Consider the following 20,619-nt stretch of genomic DNA (forward strand, 5'->3'; position numbering starts at 1 on the left):
GCGCTTGCCCGTCGCGCCGCGTAAGTCCTGTCTCGGGTTTGGATCGTACAAATGGACAAAAGGTTCGGTGACCGAGAGAGGGATCCATCGCCGATTGGGCATGCGCTAGATCCAAGCTCGCCGATCGGCGGTGTGCATGCATGCAGCATGCTCGCCAAGCACCGCGCCTGCGCACGCCCGGCCAGCGGCCATACGAAGGCACCTGCTGGCTGCACCGCACCTAGCCTATGCCCAGCAGTTCCTTTGGCAGGGCGCAGCGGTCCTCGTCGACGAACAGCGCTAGCTAGCTGTTCCGACTCCGGTCGCCTGACGAGATGCTGGCCGGTGTCCAGAGGACACGCACGCTAACGTTCGACGGATCTCGCGGCCGCCGTGCCATCACGGGCAGCGTTGCCCCCCACCAACCGGTCCGATCCCACCTACCTCCCTAGCGCCTAGTGCCTAAGCGCGCCGCTCGTCGACCCGCCGGCCGGCCGGGCGCGGCCGTCACCAGCCAGCACCGGCACCGGCACCCACCCTCCGATCAGAACGTGCCCTTTGGCGTGTAGCCATCTGGATACCCGACCGGTCGCCATGAAAGAACTGCGAACGAGGATCACGAAGCACGACGGCATGCATGTTCATTCCTTCTTCTTTTTTTTTTCTTTTTTGAGGGCTCACATGTCACTTGTCCGTGCGTGTGGAGTGCCAAGTGCCAACCTTGGAGCTTGGAAGCTTTGCATTTTGTTTCCGTTACGTGATTGTAAAATCCTCGTAGCTGCTGCGGTTTGGTTTGTAGCAGCCGTGTCCAGATCGGCCGGCCAGATTGTTTGTGTTCAGACCAGATCGCTGCATCCTTCTTGCATCCAACCAACGTGCCGAAATGGAATTCAGATCCTCTGTCACTGCCGCTACATTATTTGAATTTGGACGGTTTTTTTTTTGAAAGGGAATTTGGACGTTTTGGATCCAAATGGTCGTGTCCAGTTCGAATCAAAAAGTGTTAGGAAGGGGACCTGTCGGTTGCCAGTCAGTCAAGCGGGTGGGGGCCGAGCCTCATCTGTGTCTGAAATCTGAATGATGAATCGAGGCCTTGTTTAGTTCCGAAAAATGAAAAGTTTTTGGTACTGTAGCATTTTCGTTAGTTTATGAAAAATATTATTCAATCATGGACTAATTAGAATCAAAAGATTTATCTTGTGATTTACAGCTAAACTGTGTAATTAGTTTTTGTTTTCGTCTATATTTAATGTTCCATGCATGTGCCACAAGATTCGATATGACGAAGAATTTTAAAAATTTTTTGGTTTTCAGATTGAACTAAACATGGCCCGAGCCAGCAGTTGCAGACTCGCTGTAGTCCCACTCACGGGTTGGCGCCATTTTGGCGGCAGCCTGCATGAACGGTTGCTCGCAAGTACGAGCACAGCGTCTCGACGCCGACGCGCGGTCGGTCCGGCCATGTGAGCCCGGAATTCCGGCCGCTAAGTCCGGGGCTGGACGCCCGCTGGGTGGCCATTGGCGACCGGCGACGTGCGGCAGGATTCCACTGTAGGCAACAACTCACATGTGTTGGAGCTTGGACCGTGGTCCAAGTTCTCTCTGGTCTGGTAGCTGCCCATTGCATGCTACAGTATACATGCAATCCATCTTCTCCTACTGGTTGACAGTGTTCCTTGTCTCATCTGCTGGCTGTTGCGTCCGTGTGATCACAGTAAAGCTGAGCCTAAGTACAAGGCTTACCTGTCGGTTTAGGCCTTGTTTAGATACACCCAAAAACTCAAAACTTTACAAGATTCCTCATCACATCGAATCTTAATGTTCCACGCATATGCCGCAAGATTCCTCGCACGTTCTTGCCTTCTTGGACTCTTGAGATGGGGCCTTGACACCAGCAGCATATAACTTTCAAAAGAAAACAAAACACGCTTATCAATGTAGGAGTACCTAGCATCCTGCAATCACATGTTTCAAATTTTCTAACAAAAATATATAATGGGGGTGTTTAGTTCTCCATTAAAGACAAAATGCTAACTACTTTGAAATAATGGAATACAAAATGCAAAAAATTTCAGAGTTCTGTTTAGTTCTATCTAAAATACAGTATTTATTGCCATGGTGAGGGCCTCTTGAGGCTTTTTGGACTTTTTTTGGCCTCTTGAGGCGAAAATCTAAAATGGAGAATAACTACCTTTTTAAAAAAAATGCATGACATTTAGTTCCATTGTGCAAAATGATGGACCAAAATCTTTTTTTTTAATAGAAGGGGAACTAAACACACCTAAGTGATAACCTCTTTTTAAAGACAAATCTACATGTATTATCGATCTAAGCACCTACAAACAATTTCAAAATTAACTAAATCTATATAAAAGGCTCTGACATTTATGATACAATAATCATGAAGTATATTTTCATAAGTAAATCTATCAAGGTGATGAGCCCTTATCAAAATTGCATTCGGAGTTTCAGACAGAATTAGTCGACAGTCGACAACATGTAGGAAGGGCGATTATATTAACTACCGGACTGCAGCTACCTAATCTTTTCAGTACTACTAGTTGAGACAAGCAACTCCGAATGATGTCGCACTTGAGTAGGAATCAAGCAATTCTATATAGCACTAGCACAGTTCGCCAAGCTGGAACCTGGAATAGCAGCTCTGGGCATCTTTCAGGGATTAACTTCATTCTCCTTTTTAAATCTGAGGCTGGTCACTTAAAGCAAGTATAATTGACGAATTCCGAATTCAACATATTATTGTCATTAGAACTTCGGAAGGGACTGAACCTTGGAACAGGTATTTTTGACTGGAGTCAGGAGAGAGTACAAAGTTTGTACTGCAAACTAAACCGCAGCCAGCTGCTTTTTGTGTTAGTCAAAAGAAGCCTGAAATAAGAGTAAGAATTATGTCTAAGATCATATTTTTTTTATGCACCTAAACATATACTGTGTCTAAAAAAGGGCGTATCCAGAGCTGAGAGCATCCCGCACTGTGCGGGGTTTGGGGAAGGGTATTTGCAGCAAGCTTTACCCTTGCGATGTGCAAATGCAAGGAGGCTGCGGCTCGAACTCGGGGCCTTCCGGTCACAGTCGGTAGTACTCTACCGCTTGCACCAGGCCTGCCCTTCAAACATACACTATGTCTAGATACATAATAAAAATTATACATATAAAAAATTCAAAACAACTTAGAATTTTAAATGGAGAGAGTACAACATAATTCTGCCCCAAGTTTAGCAGTACCGGAAAACATATGACGAAGTACTCATCTTCGTTTGTCTCAACCATCAAGGTATAATGAAAAGTATTCCATTGGGAGTTTCAGACACGGCTATATTTGACAAATTGGCATCATGATTGATGTTCACTAAATCAACATATAGACGATCTTTTCAGCTATCAAGCTTAACCCACTTAAGTACAGCACAGTAGAAGACTGTATACAAGTGCGCTATGTTAGAATCTGGGAACAGCAGCTATGTATCAACCTAACATCCATTTATATTGTATATAAGCATATGTCAAAATACTCTGACAGAACTACAATACGGTGAAAGTAATTATTAAGACAAATCTGCACTGCTCCACATGCCAATTCTGTATAGTCATCTGAATACTACTTGTAGATTTTTTTCTTTGTTAAGGAAATTAAATTTGCCAATCTAGCCTTTTGATCTTGATGTAGCAGTCTTTCTATAAACATTTGAAAAACTAGACGCAGCTGTATTCGAACATCATGATTGATGAGGGGGTAAATCTAATAACCACTGATTCAATAAATCACTTCTATAAGAACTTTTCAGCCATCAAACTAACTAAACTATGTAGGGATGAAGCAATGCTGTATGCCTGTACATAGCAAAGTAAAAAGATTGTAGCAGCTCGCAGCTCGGGCATTCTTCAAGGATGAACTTCGTTCCGCCTTTTTATTCTGAGGTTGGTCACTTTCTGCACTGTCCATATAGATGGTCTATCAAATAACCTGTCGATCAGCCAAAAATAAGAAGCCCTCCAAGGCCTCGCAAAATACAGTGCACTCCAGACCATCAGCAGCCCAGAAGCAAATCCTACTTCCACCATGATGCGTGTGATCTGTTTAGAAGTATACATGTCATGGTTCTCATCCTCTGCTTGCAAAGCCGGGTAACAGGAGGAGTTCCAAAGAGAGCAGAGTGCAGAATTGCCCACAAAATCCTCATCTGAAAAGGTGGAGAATTGAGCCCCTGTTGGGATGGCTCCAGACAAATTGTTGTACGACACATCAAACTTGGAGAGGAAATTCAGCTTTGTTAGTGACGATGGAATGCTTCCATTGAGATTATTGTGGGCTAAATTCAGAACTTCCAAGCTAGACATGTCTGACAACTCATAAGGAATTGGCCCTGAGAAGTTGTTCCAGCTCAAGTCCAGCACATGAAGCTTCACTAGATTACCAAAACCTGACAAAATTGGCCCAACAAGCAGGTTGCTCGAGAGTATAAGTGACGGTGGGAAGCTGCTGATTTGGTTGTACTGCAACACCAGTTGAATTCTTCTTGATGAACAATGGGAGATCCTCTATTGGTGGCTTCTCACTCAAGCCATTAGTTGAAATGAAACTCCTCATCTGTGTGAAGCTCGCAGGAAGCACCCCACTGAAAGAATTGTTTGATAGGTCGAGGTAGAAGAGATTGATCAGATTCCCTAGCCAAGGTGGGATATTCCCATTTAACTTGTTCCAAGAAATGTCCAGCACATTGAGTTTCTCCAAACTCTGCAGCCATGGTGGGATTATGCCCGAGAGTAAACAGTTTGCTAGAACAAGCACCTGCATGCTCTTGAACCCATTGATGCCATCCACGGGCATTGTCTCACCACCACGGAAACTCCTGGTGACCACCAAACTAGTCAGGTTGGGCAGGTGTTGCAAAACTCGCAATGCTGAAGATAGGTTCGTGAAGCCATTTCCTACGAGTGCTAAATATGACAGGGATCTCAAATCCTTAAAGCTCTCTGGTATCTCCCCCACAAGCTTGTTCCTTCCAAGGTTCAGAGTCCTCAACTCACTGCACAATCCGATGCCAGGAGGTATAACACCACTCAAATTGTTGGTTCCAATATCAAAAGCATTCAGCTTCGGCAGCAAGTTGAAGTCGATAGCAATCTCATCAGACAGCGAATTGTTCCTTAGCCTGATTACCCTCAGCAGTGGACAACTTGACAGGGAAGCAGGCAATTCACCATCCAACCTATTGGTGGCCAAGTTCAGGGACTCTAGCCACCTCATCTTTCCAAACACATCAGGGATGGAGCCAGTGAACCTGTTATATGACAAGTCAAGCTGCACAAGGTGAGAGAGGTTACCAAGGGCATTGCCGAGACTGCCAGTGAGCTGGTTTTCCTGCAAGCGAAGCCTTCTCAACTTGGCCAACGAGTACAGGCTGCTGGGGAGGTTGCCGGTTAGGTCGTTTCCAATGAGGGAGAGCTCCACGAGAGACCTGCATCGACTCAGGCAGCTAGGCAGCTCGCCGGAGAAGCCATTCCTTGAGAACCGCAGGACCTGTACTGACACATGACAGACGGCGGACGAGTTGATGCTGCCGGAGAAGTTGTTGCCGGAGATGTCAAGAACAGTTAGCTTCGCCGTGGCGGGGAACGAAGGGTGCGGCCCGTCGAATCTGTTGAAGGAGATATTGACCACCTCGATAGCAGGAAAGCCACCCTCGCTAACTGGAAATCTGCCGGAGAACAAGTTCACGCTGAGGTCAAGCACACGCAAGCCCGGGAGCTGCCCGAGCTCCACGGGCGCCTGGCCGTGAAGAGAGTTCCGGGAGAGGTTTATCGTCACGAGGCTGTCGAGGGAGACGATGGAGGAAGAGATGCCGCCACTTAGGCTCTTGTTGGAGAGATCCAAGCCGACCACCCTCCCAGTCCCAAGATCGCATGAGACGCCGGTCCAGGAACAGCAGGAGGTGTCGTTGGGACCCCATCCGACAAGCCCGGCGCCGTCCGTGCCCAGGCCCTTGGAGAAGGTCAGAAAGCAGCACTTTGGAACAAAGGAGCTATCAACCATGGTCTATGGTTGACCAGTGAGGCAGTGAGCAGGTAGGAACCAGAAAAGTTAAGCAAGGAGACACCAAAGTGACTGAACACTCAAGCAGATGGAAGACCTGTCTAAAGCAAACAGAATTGACCAATTCAACGTATTGCATTGGAGGATTTTCAAGTCATGGATGGGGACTTCGAAAGGGAGTAAGGGACTGAACCTTGAAGTGAAGTGAGTTGTTAAAGATCTCAAGGTGCTGAAGCTGATCAAGTATTTGTGACCAGAGGGGGTACAAATTTTGTACTGCAAACTAAACCGCAACCAGAAGGATCAGGTACTACCATCCTTCTTCCAATTCTTTTATAGGATCCCTCAAGAAGCCTGACAAATAATAGCATGAAGATTGAAGGCAGAAGCCTATGCCCAGGAACACCAACTTCATGATGCATGAAGGAATAACTAAGGGCAGTGTAATTGTTGGTCTCACATGTGTAGTTCACTAGTTCCTCAAATCCCAGTGGCATATAGATGTAGCAGGAGAAAGAAGCAACAGTAACCAACTAGATGAACCCTTTCCATCTTGGATGATACCCATGTCCACAAAACCTGATAAATGGAAGACAAACTGAGAATTTTAGAAGCAATGTGAAGAAGACGGCATTAATGGAACAAACAGGGGAAGCAGAAACTGACTCCTTTTGGAACTAAGTTCAGCACTTCAAACTGGATAATTCAGGGAAATTAGATCTTCTATTGGTTCATTTGCAACTTCTGAATAAAACAAGTCAGAAAAGGCCATATACATATAAAAAATGGAAGGCTGGTATGAGTGAACGGTCCCAAAAATAAACAAACTTAAATTGGCGTCTCCTCAAACTAGTAACTATTTATTAGAAAAACATAAGATTCCTTGGTCTAAAATGAATAGAAGCAATTATAATTAATATCTTAAGATGATTACTTGGTTTGAAATGAGTAGGAGAAAATTGTAGCATCAAAGGAGCAGTTAGATGGATCAACACAAGGTTTCTCCAGATTATAGGAGCTTATATTACATTAAATCTTCATGGTTATAAGGATGTCTCAGTATGAATTAATAAACAAAAAGTATAAATATTACATGAACAAAGAACGTTTCAGATTTCAGATACCTTACATGATGGGAATAGTAAGGCTTAGCATAGGACAAGCTGCTTTCGAGCCTTATTAGTCAGAAGATTCTTATTTAAGACCGAACCATTTCAAAATATATTCAGATGCCTTCCCTTGTATTTTTTTCCCCAAAGAACCCTCAAAAGGACAAGGAGTTCCTGCAATTCATTATAGAAGTAGATAACCCAGTTTATTAGGGTGATCGGGCCCAAAAAACTTACATTGTGTGGTTAGTTAATGGAAATTGCACTGTAATCTACAGTGTGTATTTAGTTATCTTCAACAGATGACAAATTTTATAGCCAGAAATTCTGCTGTTCATGACAGAGAAGCTGAAACAGAAGCAAATAGGCACATTGCTGCAGTAGACACATAGAACATAGGCTCAAACTTGTTTGTTTGTAAGCATACCTCAGAAATTGTTGGATGCTCGATATAAAGCCTCTCATACCATTTGTTATGCTGAAAAATCTTATTATACACATCAGCTTTATTGGTGCCATGAAGGAACACTCCCATGCAACAGAAATAAATTCATGGCAACTTGGCCATTTTTTTTTCAAAACAAGGTCAGACTCATTTCCATTAACAACAAAGGCAACCTAGCCATTTAACACTACTTCATTTTCACAACTATCCAACAGTCCCATGTTTCCCATTATTCTAAGTAACTCATCACGACAAACATCTATGTGAACGTGGCATTCATCGTCTGCAGAAAACACATGGACCATTTTCTTTATCTCAATCCAGCTAAGCCCAGGCTCCTTTTCAATCATCAACCCCCTGATCCTTCTCCTAATTTCAGACACACTATCCCATTTTCCTATAGATGCATAAAGGTTTGAAAGCAGTATGTGTGTTGAGAGATCATCTGGATCCTGCTCCAGCGCCTTTTCAGCAGCATGAACACCAATTGACAGATCTTTAAATGTCACACAAGAGCTTAGCAGAATTCTCCATAGCTCAGGATATCTCTTGGCAGAAGGGGATTTATTAATTAAATCAACTGCTTCCTCCAATAAACCTGCCCTACTCAACAAACTCACCATGCTAGTGTAGTGTTTGAACCCTGGTACAATGCCATCATTTATCATACAGAACCAATAAAGTTTTCCTTTCTCAACCAGTCCACAATGGCTACAGGCAGAAAGGAGGGAGATGTAAGTTACATGGTCAGGTTGCAGACCACTACGAATCATGTCACCAAATAGTTTGAACGCCATTTCAGAATCCCCATGATTGCCATATCCTCCTATCATAGAATTCCAGCACTTCAAATCTGGCTTCTGTATGGTGCAGAAAACTGAATAGGCACCTAGAAGAGTACCATTTTTTGCGTACATGTCAACAAGGCTTCCAGAGACACAAATATTTCCTTCATAACCACTTTTTACCACTTGAGCGTGGAGCATTTCCCCTTGCTTAAGGCCTGCAAGATCTGCCGTGGAATTCAAAGCACTGCTAAGGGAGAAGTTATCAACCTTGTGCCCTACCTGCAGCATGCCAATAAAATATTTCAATGACAATTCTCCTTCACCTAGTGCAGAATGGCCAGCAACCATCTCAGTCCACATGATAACATCTTTCACCATAACGGAATCAAACAAAATCTGAGCAGAGCCTAGATCCTCATTTGTGAAATACATATTGAGCAGTGTATTTGCAACAAAGACGCTGCTCTCCAACCCAGCTTTGATCACACCAGCATGAAGTGGTTTGCCGCTACACATTGCTGGTAAAGGAGCAGCTGCAGCCACCACAGATGCAAATGTATACTCATCTGGAGCCAGCCGTTCAGAGGACACAGCTTTCAGCTGCACAAAGGCCTGCACTGCGCTCCAACCGTCCCCAACGCCAGAAAACCCAGCAATTATGGTATTCCATGACACCAAGTCTGGTGTCCCGATCCTCTGAAACACACGCACTGCAGTGTCCAGATCACAGCAGCAGCAGTACATATCAAGCAGCGCATTCTGCAGTGGCAAATCAGGATCGAGCTCCTCTGATTTCACCACCCATCCATGCAGCGCACGCCCATGGTCCAAGTCCCCAGAGTGCCCACACCCACTCAGCACCGAAGAAAGGGTGCTCTCTGTAGGGGCCAGCCCAGTGCTCACCATCCGGCAGAACTTCCCCAGGGCACGGTCAAGGTAACCATACCGTACGTTGCAGTGCATCACGCAGTTCCACGCCACCACATCCGGCGTCATCATTTCGTCGAACACCTGGTTAGCGTCCCTCGGCGACCCGCACCCGTAATACATCTGGAGCAGCGCGGTCGGCACAATGTCGCTGGCGAGGAAGCCGAGCGCCGCAGCCTGCGCGTGCGCGGCGGCACCCGCGCGGCCATCGCGCAGCGAGCCGGCGGCGCGGAGGACGGCGCAGAGGCTGGGGGCGGTAGGGCGGAGACCCGACGAGTGCAGGTCGCGGAAGAGCCCGAAGGCGTCCGGCGCGTGCCTCAGGGTGCGCGAGAGCGCGGAGAGGACGGTATTGTAGGAGACCACGGAGGGACACGGCGTGGAGCGGAGGAGGGCGAGGGCGTCGGGGACCGCGGAGAGGCGGCAGTAGAGGGCGAGCAGCTGGTTAGCGAGGAAGGTGGGCGGGCGGGGCGCGGACGGCAGGGACGAGACCACGAGGAGCGCGTGCAGCGCGCGCGCGCGCCGGAGGACGGCGCGCGGCGGGGAGCGGGTGCCGAACAGCGACTCGGCCGCCGCGGCGAGCACCGGCTCAAGGCTCTGGAAGCCGAGGCGCAACGACATGGAGAGCGGCACGCGCGCTGGCTGGCGCAGTGCACGGGCCACGGGCGGGCGGGCTCCACCCCGTAACCGTTGCCAAAAGACGCGACGCCACCGCGATCCACTAGTCAAACATGCGCTAGCGCGCCGTGTTGAAGAAGGACGATCACGAGCGCAGCGCAGGAGGTGCCGCCGCCTCCCCTGGCCCCGAGGCCTCGTTCTGCACCACGATCGTTCTACACCTCGCAGCAAGGTCGTGTGCTCGCCAATGGCGCCTCGCGGCAGTGGCAGCTTCCACCGATCCACCACCTGTCGCGCCGTCTCCCGCCCCGAGTAACCGACATTAGAAAATGGGGAGAGCACCACCTGTCGCAGCGCACGCTCCACGAGCCCCGACGTCCCCGAATGTCTCGGCCGCCACCACACGCAGGTGGTGGATCCTCGCCGACGAAACCTTGTCCCACCTCTTCCTGGGCTTTAGTTCACTCCAAAACCAAAATCTTTTCAAAATTCTATCGCATCTAATCTTACGACACACGTATGAAGTATTAAATATAGACAAAAATAAAAACTAATTACTAAATCATAAGATGAATCTTTTAAGTCTAATTACTCCATAATTAGATAATGTTTGTCAAATAGAAACGAAAGTACTACGGCGGAACTAAACAAGGCCCTGGTCGACACTGGACTGGAGATGCCTTACCGTACTTCTGCCCCTGACAGGTCGGCATTTGCTGTTTTGCTGAAGGCGTGCGGTGGTTTGGAGGACTTGGCAATAAGGACGGCCATGGCATCTGCTTCAAAAGGGAAACATGTCTTTTGGAAGCAGGTGAAATCATAGGAAGACTCTGCTAAGCATTTTATGATCAAGATGTAGAAGTGGTTTGGATGAAGTATTATATATTTGGTAACGAGCCATGAATTCTGAGTGTACCAACAGAACCTAAATCCTGTTGTCAAAAAAAAACAGAACCTAAATCAAAGCAGGAAAAGAAAAATTGTGCCAAAAAATAGGAAAAGAAAAAAAAACGGACGTGTTGGATGACTTCTTCCCCGGTCAACAAGATAAGCACAGGTGCTGTCCCCTGCTCTCCGTCACCGCGGGCTCCCCTCTCCTTTGCCCTTCTTCCCCGTTTTCTCCCGCGGCCAGCGCCTCCGTGCCTGCCCGTGCGTGCCTTTCCCGGTCTCCTCCACCGGCCACCGCGGCCTCGCAATCCAGGGGCAATCAGCGCCTCCCCCACCCCCATCCACCGCCCTGACCGCGTGAGGGAGATCAAACGCGGAGCCTCTCTCCAGCGCCCTCGCAATGCCGGGCCTCGCTGCAACCGAGCAGGAGGCCGTCTCGCTGGTTCGGCGCGTCGCCCGCGCCCTCAACCGCCATGTCACCGACATCTTCGCGCTGCTCTTCAGCCACAAGGTAAAAGCGGGGTCCCCTCGGCTCGCCCCTGCGCGGCGCCCCTAACCCTAGCTACTGACATCGTCCATGCGGCTCCGCTTTGTTTCCCAGGGCGCTGGATCGCTCGGTGCCGTCGCGGGGTTCGCCATCGCCGTTGTGTTCGCGTGGAAGTTCCTGCGCCCCCGCAGGCCTGCTCCCAAGCGGCCCCCGCCTACCCCTGCAGCGGACCCCGCCGCGACTGTGCCTGATGCGGCGGAGCCTATTGGTGACTCTGGCAAGGTAGGCTATGCTGGAATGGAATTATGATTCCTGGCATTGTTGATTGCGTCGGCTGGCTCGATTTGTGACAACAAGTTTGTGTTTGGCAGGTAGTAACACGGGAAATTGTGGTGAAGCGACTGAGAGGGTGCAGAAAGGTGTGTCTTCTTCCATCACACCTAAGTTTGTCTTTCAGAAGAGCGAATGTGCACGCAACTTGGTGTTCTTAAGGGCTATTCCTAGTTTAAAAAGGAAGACAATGCACCTTTGGAATAATTTTTCCATCCAATAATGCTGATAGGCTTGTTTTCAGATGAACCGTGTTCGTAACGAAACATTTTTAGGGATTTGTCTTAGAGCAGCTCCAGTGTATGAATCGATTTTGCATGCCAAACAGATTTATTTTACCTCGGTTCGACCACTACGCAGAATGTCCCCCCCCCCACCCCCCCCCCCCCCCCCCCACAAAAAAAAAAGGGATTTTTGGATCTGGGCCATTACAATTCTTCGAGTTTTGAAAAACGCCATTACAATTCGCCTATTCCAAGATTTGCCATTACAATTTCATCTTTCTCCTGTCCATGCCATTTTCTACTGCTACCGCGTATAGAAGCCCCACTGTCAGGCGTGTATGTGTATAGGAAGGTAAACGGACGTCAAGTTCCCTTCTCCTTCTCCTCCGTCGAACCGAGTGCTCCTGCAGTGGACGAGCAGTCGTCCACGACGACCGGCATGTGAGCCAAGCGGCGGCGCTCGCCCGCAGTGGCCTACGCGCGAGGTGGAGCGGCCACGCTCACTCACGGCGGCTTGCGCGAGGCAGACCGGCCCCTTCGAGCACCTCCGCTTCGCCTCGCCGTGGACGCCGCGCTCGGCGCTACTGCTGACCCCGGCTACCGTCGTGTATCGGCGTGTGTGCTCGACGCGTGTGAGCAGCTGCATATGGGAGTGTGCACGAGGAGCCGCCGCCACCGCCACCACGGGCACACAGGCACGCTGTTGTGGAGAATGAAGGAGAGGGCACTGACGTCCGTATGGGCCACCACGCCGACGACCAGCTCCGGCTGCGGGCACCTTGGCTAGTAGTTGATCTTGAGTTGCAGGAGGAGGTCGAGATCCTGCTGCCGTTCGTCACCTGCTGCTGCATGGGTGTTGTGTGCCGTGGAGCCTCATGGAGAGGATAGCGAGCACCGTGGAGGCTAGCTCCCGAGTTCGGCTTCGGCGGCCAAAGTCGTGGGTGGCAGGTCACTGTAGGTCGGCCACGCACACACGCTGTCGTCGTTCTTGATCGAGCGGGAGCAGCACGCCCGCGGCGATCTGCTTCTTGCCGGACTTGCTCATTGGCGAGGTCCACAACGAGCTCGGGCGAGGAGCCCTTGGGGAAGACGTGCCGCGAGACACGGCCTTGCAGAGCAGCATGGAGCGGTCGGCGGGCAAGAAGAAGAACGGCGCACGTGAACAGCGGTCTCGTCTGACGGAGGAGCAAGCGACTTAAACGTCCGTATGCGATTCGATACACATACATACCTGACCAGTGGGCCTTTGTACATTGCAGCCGTAGAAAATGGCATGAATCAGGGAGAGATGAAATTATAATGGCAGATCTCCGAATAGACGAATTATAATGGCATTTCTCAAAACTTAGAGAATTGTAATGGCCCAGATCCAAAAATCCCAAAAAAAAAAAGACCACTACGCAGAATGCGATTTGAGCTCTGACACACAAAGTTCGATTTCCACAATGTGCAAAGTTTGATTTTTTACGCTTACAGTTTGGTTTCTCTGCACACTGGAAGTGCTCTTAGGAGGCTGAAGAAATTAGCAGTTGAACACTCCAGCGATCTAATTTGACACAACCTTCCTAAATCATGGCCCTGCTTCAGATTAATATAAATCTGTTTGCCATATCGCAGAATTCAACGAATCTCATAAAAATTGCTTGTGCAGGTTACGTGCCAACTTCTTGGTGTTGTTTTTGAGGAGAAAACTCCTGAGGAGCTTCAGGTGTGACTAGCAATGCTCGTCAAGTATTTGTATCTCTTGCGTAATCGCCTATCACCAAAGCTAAACCTTCTGCTATCCATCTTTGATGCAGGAACATGCTACAGTTAGACCCTCCGTGGTAGAGTTACTACTGGAAATATCCAGATATTGTGATCTCTACCTGATGGAGACTGTACTTGATGACAAGAGCGAGGTATTAATTTCTTAGTTCATCCTTACATTTATTTGCAGTTTTGTTACGAAAATATGTTATATGGATGGTTCTGTAAATCGAGTGACTAATGGAAACTGTAGGAGAACGCTCTCATGGCCCTGGAGACCTCTGGACTTTTCAGAACTGGTGGCCTGATGAAAGAGAAGGTGACAAGTTCAAACTAAAGACTGTTGATTCATCATCGTTCATTTACTTTATTGTTCTCATCATAAAACTTGAATGATACTTTCCCCTGGAGTCCTGATTATTATGTCTATTGCCCATAGGATATATAGCATATATATAAATGGCCGGTAGTTGGTACTTGCACCTTTTTAAAAAAAAATTGTACTTGGACATTGAAAGTTCTAGTGGCACTCAGCATATTAGTTCTGCTCATCGTACAGAATATTCAGTTATGTTTTGACGCATGAAAGAATAGTTCCCCTTGCCCATAGTTAGGCCATATGTGTTTCTCTTTATCGCCTGGTATCTGGTAATGCTTGGATGTTCGGTTATGTTTTACTCTATGACTATCTGTTTCTGTCGCCTTCATTGGACTTTTAGTAAAAACAAGGTATTTGTATATGTTTTCAGGTGCTCTTTTGCAGCACTGAAGTTGGTCGAACTTCATTTGTTCGACAGTTGGAGTCAGATTTTCACATAGACACGAACCTCGACATAGTTTCTCAATTATCTGTATGTTATCTTGTATCTTATTTATTTCTGGAGCAGGGGTTTCTTTTGATATGTTAACATTTTCCCCCCATTTATTATCAGCGGTTCATTCGATGCCAACTATTTATTTCCACGGTGGAAGGAGAACAGCTTGCAGGCAACATATACAATTCTCCAAGTCTTGAGCAGTTCTTCTCTTGAAGGCGGGGCGCAAAGAAAAGGGGGCTTCTGAACTCCAAACAAATGTGCTGATTTAGCAGCACAGTTGTGAGTTGTCACGCCCCCAACCAAGGCATGGACAGAACAGCCACCCTACTCTTATAGGAGTTGGCTTGCGATCATGCAAGATGTATATTAAATATAGACGATGATAATAAGTTGATAAAAAAACATTCTTATTTATTTGTTTGTTATTTCTAGTAAAAATTGCATGGAAAAAAATATGAATATAGAAGCTACTCCTATACGTCAAGCTTTCACTACAGAGGAGGTCACGGTATTGGATAATATAGGAACAAGGTGAGTGCTATTAAACTAGTTTTTTTATGAAAGCATTCAATATAATAAAGTAACCACAAAGATTACAAGGGAAATATAACGAAAGAATGGAAAATAAAGAAAACTGACTGATTATTTCCCACGAGCTAGGCTGCTCATATGCATTCAAATTCACATCGATTTACATGTAATGAGGTGTATTGGAGTGGAATATAAATTAAATTTACTTCAATCTACCTCAACACATGTAGATTGAGATAAATTCGATAACATTCAAACATGGCCTTAGTTGGCATTTTTTTTTCTTTTTTTGTGCTGGATAGACACTGCTTTGTAAAATACTTTGTTTTCTGAAGCTATTATTGGTGTTTGGATACAACAAACAAGGCCTTATGTGCCAAGTAATTTTTTTAGTATTGGACAAACACTATGCTTTGTAAAATACTTTGGTTTTCAGAAGCTATTATTGGTGTTTGAATACAACAAACTATGTAGTCTCTAAAATCATGATTTTATTAAAACCGGTCTTTTGGAGTTTTGAAAGCTCTATACATGACTTCTTTTTTCTAAAGCATAGTTTTGTATGTTTTTAGGCCATATTTGAATGTAAAGTATTTTTGGAATTTAATAAAAATACCATGGTTTTGTGAAATACTATTTAGAGCCCCATGAAATGTTTGGTTAAAATAAACACTATGGTTTTGAAAACCACAATATTGCTAAAACTATAGTCGTTTGGAGTTTTATAAATTCCACTCTAATACCTCTTTTTTCTAAACCATGGCTTTGCACATCTATGGATTCTAAACTATAGTCATGATACTACGATTTCTAAATGCTACAGCATCCAAATAGGGCCTTACCGTGTGTTTGGTTGGGGGTTGGATGGGTTGGGTTGGATCCAACCCAGTTTTGGGGGACGGAGCCAACCCAAAAGAGTGTTTGGTTGCATTTCGATTTTGGGGACAGACCCAACCCGTTTCAGTGTTTGGTTGAAGAATTGGGGACGGAGCGGCTCCGTTCAGTGTTTGGTTGAAGGAATTTAGTGTTTGGTGAACATCAACCCGGCTGGAGCGGCTCCGTCCGCCAAATTTTGACGGACGAGTCCAACCCGCATCTGAGAGGAATATTTCACTCTGGAGCCAATCCAACCCTCTCATCCTCCAACCAAACAGCCACGAGAACGGGTTCGCTCCAACCCGGCTCTCTTCGCTCTCCAACCAAACACACGGTTAGTTTATTAGATTCTAAACTATAGTCATGATACTACGATTTCTAAATGCTACAGCATCCAAATAGGGCCTTAGTTTATAAAACCATAGTTTATTGATACCACAGTTTTCTAAAATGAAATCATCCAAGCATGTCCTAAACTTTGATTTTCCGCATAGTCATCAGGTGTACATATACAGCCACTATGCTGGATCCACACCTGCCGTATTTATGTATTTCCAGTTATATTTGGAACGGTTCAGATCTAGTGAGCACATCAACTTCATCGAATCCTAAGAGATCGTGTTGCTCTGATTTGGATCTAACTGGCTAACACAGCCTCTGCATGAGGCAAGAGGCATCAGGCATCTACAACTGCATTGGACGCCAAGATACCAACAGGATCACCAGTGTCACAGAACTTGTTACATTTCATGAGTCAAACAGTACAACTGAACTAAGTTGCTGCACGAACATCTTATGGTTCCATCATAGCATGTACAATACTTATAATAATAGATAGAGCAGAGAACCATCTTATGTATTGGGCCTCGGCAATCGGGGTTAAGTGCCTTTTTGCCGCCACGCTCACTCCAGTTCGCCGCCTCCTTGTAGCTGCCACAGCTAATCCCTCGGCAGCACTGCTGCTGCTACAATGATCTGCGGGGCTGCCTTGTTCGTTTGGCTGATAAGCCATGTCAAAAAGTACTGTTGGCTGATTTATTATGAGAGAAAAACACGATTCGACTGATAAGCCTAAACGAACAAGGATTCAGAGAGTATAAAACCTAAATCGGAGTAAAAATATGTACGGCAAAAAACAGTAATAGAACATGGAAATAACAGTGGGGAAAAAACAAACTTCTGTCCAGGGTTTGGAAGACCCGTAAGGCAGACAGCATAAAACTCAGAAAGCACAAAATCCCTTACGGCACAGCACAAGTACAAGCAAGCTAACTTTCAATCAATGCATTGCTCTCTAAGTAGATTCCAAATGCTTTGTAAGAACCAAATCTTTTTTATATAGCTCAACTCCTAGGTAGAACCACTGAAGGTTACATTTATTTTCATTCAATTCTTTCTCCAAGTGCTCGGCAAGAATCAAACTTTTTACATAGCCCCAGTACTAGGTGGAACAACTGAAGGCGGCAGCCATAAGCCTTCAATTTTCTATACAGCACCAGTCCCAGGTGCAAACTGAAGGTGGCAGGTGTAAGCCTTCAACTTTCTATGCGATCTATATGTTGTTCATCATGTACAGGAAACCAGATGGAACATTTAATACAAATTTGTTTTCTCAAATTAGCGAACCAACTAAAAACCTGTCAACGCCATTCCTATCTAGCACAATGACCATCCATCCATATCCTGGAAGTATTACCTTTGGCTAAACACCACTTGATATTCTGACTTTGGGAAATGAAATATACCAAATGACTTACAGTGACTGTGAGGGGAAATTTTCTGGACGGAGGCATATAGCTCGTCTAATGATATTTGGATTCTTGAAAGAAATGAGGCACAACTGAAAATTTGGGTAGGTTATTAAGAAGGAAACTGGATTGTGTTATTATGGATTTATTGAGCACAGAACTCTTGAGCGTGTATATAAAAAATGATTACTTCATGTCATAATGTGGTATCTGTGTTAAGGATGTGTAGCGCACAAGACTGCAAGTGCATGATGCGACATTTTTAAGAAAATCCCATAAAAGGAATAGACTTGCACTGATGAACGTAAAAATAATTTCTGAATCCGAATGGATGGCAAAGGTCCCAACACAAAAGCCAGTTGTATCCTCCATTCCTCCCCAGCCCCAGTAAGCTAACTAACAATAACAAAGGCTTCCAAGAAGATTGCTGACAAAAAAAACTGTTTCAAGTGTTAAGTCAAAAAGGATCTCAAGAGTCCTAAAGACTTAAGAGTGTGTCAAATTCCAATATATTTTGTATTAACAGCCAGAAGATGAAACAAAGAGTTCGGAACACTGACCAGGGACAAAAGGAATTACAAGAGCGGAAGAGCCATTAACTACACTGGCTTCCATTGCCTCCTACTGCACATAAGCATCATCTGTGTCATCATCCCATTCTGAATCCTCACTGTGCCATTCCTCCTCAAGCCGATTCTCGATCTCTGCTTTTGCATCCTTGCAACCTGCATCCTCCCTGTATTTCTGCAGTGCCTCTCTCTTCCTATTCAAGTCCTCTAAATATTGCTTATGCCCCTCTTCCATGATTGCCACAAATCTCTCCTTCAGCTCAAGCATTGGGTCTCTATCCACAAGCTCCCCGTTCTGATCATAGGCTTCCCTCAATACTGCTGTCTTGATGCCACCCTTAAGTGATACATAGAAGATGCCTGGGTGTCTCGTGAACGCATTAGCAAATTCATTTGGCAGCCTATATTCATCACAGAATTTCCCAATAATTGGCACCGCTATCCTTCGCTGTACTGTCAGGGACAACACCTCATGTAAAACGCCAATAGTTCGCTTCTCCGCCTCCGGAGATGCCGGATGCAGCCCGGATGCATCTGCATAAGGTGAGATATATGGCAACTCAAGCCAATCCCTCATCCACTCCCTCATTTTCTTCTTGAGGTAGAACCCCTTGGGCAATTTCACAGTGAAGTTTGGCCTGGGCCTAATTCCGACGACATCGGCCTCCTTGTCAGCCTGAACTTCGATCACCGACTTGGCGAGTGTATCGTCCCAAGCAACCAGCTCGAGGAACGCGTTTCCGGACGAGTCGGGCCCGGGGTCACCGACGAGGCGAAAGAGACCGGGGTACCTCGGGACCAGCGAGACCAGGAAGTCGTCGGGGAGGCCGAAGTCGCGCTTGGCGGCGGCGATCTTGCTGACGGGCAGAGCACGCGTGGAGGAGATCATGATGAGCTTGGCGAGCCTGGAGGCGAGGAAGGGGGCGTGGAGCTCGTAGAGGCGGGAGGCGAAGTCGAGGAAAGCGAGGAGGTGCGGGGAGGGCGAGGCGACGGGCTCCGGGGGAGCGGAGACGGCGAGGAGGGTGGGGTAGCGCCTGAGGAACGTGGGGACGCGGACGGGGAGCTTGATGCGCTCGCGGCGCTTGGTGAGGTAGCGGAAGAGGAGGCGGCGGCCTGGGGAGAGTAGCACCTCGCGGACGAGGCGGGACGCCTGGCGGAAGCGGCGGTCCCGGGAGATGGCGGCGTCGAGGGCGGGGTCGCGCTTCCACGGGACCTTTAGAGAGGATATGCAACGGGCGGCGGAGAGGCGGACCATGACCAGGCGGCTGGCGGCGACGGCCGGGAGAAGCATTGTGGGCGGCGAGGCAGGGCAGGGGAAGGTGGAGGAATCTGGGGGGACTGGGGAGGGAGATGGAAGCAAGCCTGACAGCGAGTGGGAGCGGCACGGACGCCCACGCGTATGGAGGCCGCAGCCAACGCCGCGCCGCCTCCAGACGCCGTCCCCGCGCGGCGGCCGCTCCACTCCCCACTCCCCAGCCGCCTTCCTCCTCGGCTCCTGCTCCGAAGAGTGAGGACCATAGAGCCGAGAGAGCCCAGAAACGAGACGATGGGCTTCCCGCTTGACGACTCCTCCATGGAGCAGGAGCCGCAAGTAACCACGGCCCAATAGACCTATAGCCGTTCCATTCGGCCTGCAGGTGACCGCCTCCGTTATGTAGAACAGCAGGCGGGAATCCGTGTACAATATACGACGCTGGATGTGTCATATTCTTGTGTACAAGTGGCGGAGCTAGAGCAAATATGAAAGGATGCGCTTGCCTTATGGGTGCGTAGAATTTTATCGTGTGGATATAAATATGATGAAAATTTGATTATAATCACTACATTTTAATATTTTTATGGATACGTCCGCACCCGCAACCCTCTATATAAATCCACCCATGGTGTACACTGTACAGTATGGAGTATAGAAGCATTGGCAAACGTCCCGGACGCAGCACCAATCTTTATACTTTTATCACCTTTAGCAATCGTGTTACTTAAATAATCCATAATACAGTGGGAGTTCTCCAACCATCCAAATCGACTTCAACATAGGCCTTGTTTAGTTCCAAATTTTTTTGCAAAATGTAAATAGTACCAATTTCGTTTGTATTTGACAAATATTGTGCAATCATGAACTAATTAGGCTCAAAAGATTCGTCTCGTCAATTTCGACCAAACTGTGTAATTAGTTTTTATTTTCGTCTATATTTAATACTTCATGCATACATCTAAAGATTTGATGTGATAGGGAATCTGAAAAATTTTGCAAAATTTTTTGGGAACTAAACAAGGCCATAAATGAAAAGCAAAAAAAAACCGACCTACCCGGTTCTGCTACACTACACGTGTACGGTGTACCTACAAGAAAAGAAAAGAAAAAAAAAGGCCTAGCCGATTCTCGTAGACCAAAACCAGTTCGATCCTTTTGCATCGGTTTTTATTTGACATAAAAATTACGTCCATCGATGTCAAAGCCAACGTGTTAGCGTTTTAATT

General features: G+C 47.0%; 3 protein-coding genes and 1 pseudogene across 4 annotated transcripts; 1 reads left to right on the forward strand and 3 right to left on the reverse strand.

The window, feature by feature from the left end:
* On the reverse strand, positions 3,585-7,185 carry LOC8085846 (annotated as a pseudogene).
* On the reverse strand, positions 7,689-10,175 carry LOC8085847 (pentatricopeptide repeat-containing protein At3g50420). Its single transcript, XM_021462837.1, has one exon. It carries the CDS (start codon positions 9,919-9,921, stop codon positions 7,762-7,764), a length of 2,160 nt encoding a protein of 719 aa, XP_021318512.1. The 5' UTR covers positions 9,922-10,175; the 3' UTR covers positions 7,689-7,761.
* On the forward strand, positions 10,979-14,898 carry LOC8085848 (peroxisome biogenesis protein 22). Its single transcript, XM_002447262.2, has 8 exons — positions 10,979-11,317; positions 11,408-11,575; positions 11,665-11,712; positions 13,499-13,555; positions 13,647-13,748; positions 13,850-13,915; positions 14,346-14,447; positions 14,529-14,898. Exons 1-8 carry the CDS (start codon positions 11,207-11,209, stop codon positions 14,625-14,627), a joined length of 753 nt encoding a protein of 250 aa, XP_002447307.1. The 5' UTR covers positions 10,979-11,206; the 3' UTR covers positions 14,628-14,898.
* Positions 16,530-19,679, reverse strand: LOC8070310 (protein ROOT PRIMORDIUM DEFECTIVE 1). 2 transcript variants are annotated; one of them, XM_002448708.2, is made up of 2 exons: positions 18,130-19,679; positions 16,530-16,821 (listed from the first exon to the last, which is right to left on the reverse strand). In XM_002448708.2, exon 1 carries the CDS (start codon positions 19,427-19,429, stop codon positions 18,191-18,193), a length of 1,239 nt encoding a protein of 412 aa, XP_002448753.1. In that variant the 5' UTR covers positions 19,430-19,679; the 3' UTR covers positions 16,530-16,821; positions 18,130-18,190. The 2 variants fall into 2 exon arrangements, with proteins under 2 accessions (XP_002448753.1, XP_021318513.1); XM_021462838.1 differs by having other exon boundaries at positions 16,530-16,851.

Source organism: Sorghum bicolor, chromosome 6 (assembly GCF_000003195.3).
Source record: "Sorghum bicolor cultivar BTx623 chromosome 6, Sorghum_bicolor_NCBIv3, whole genome shotgun sequence".
In the NCBI taxonomy this organism is placed as follows: Eukaryota; Viridiplantae; Streptophyta; class Magnoliopsida; order Poales; family Poaceae; genus Sorghum; species Sorghum bicolor.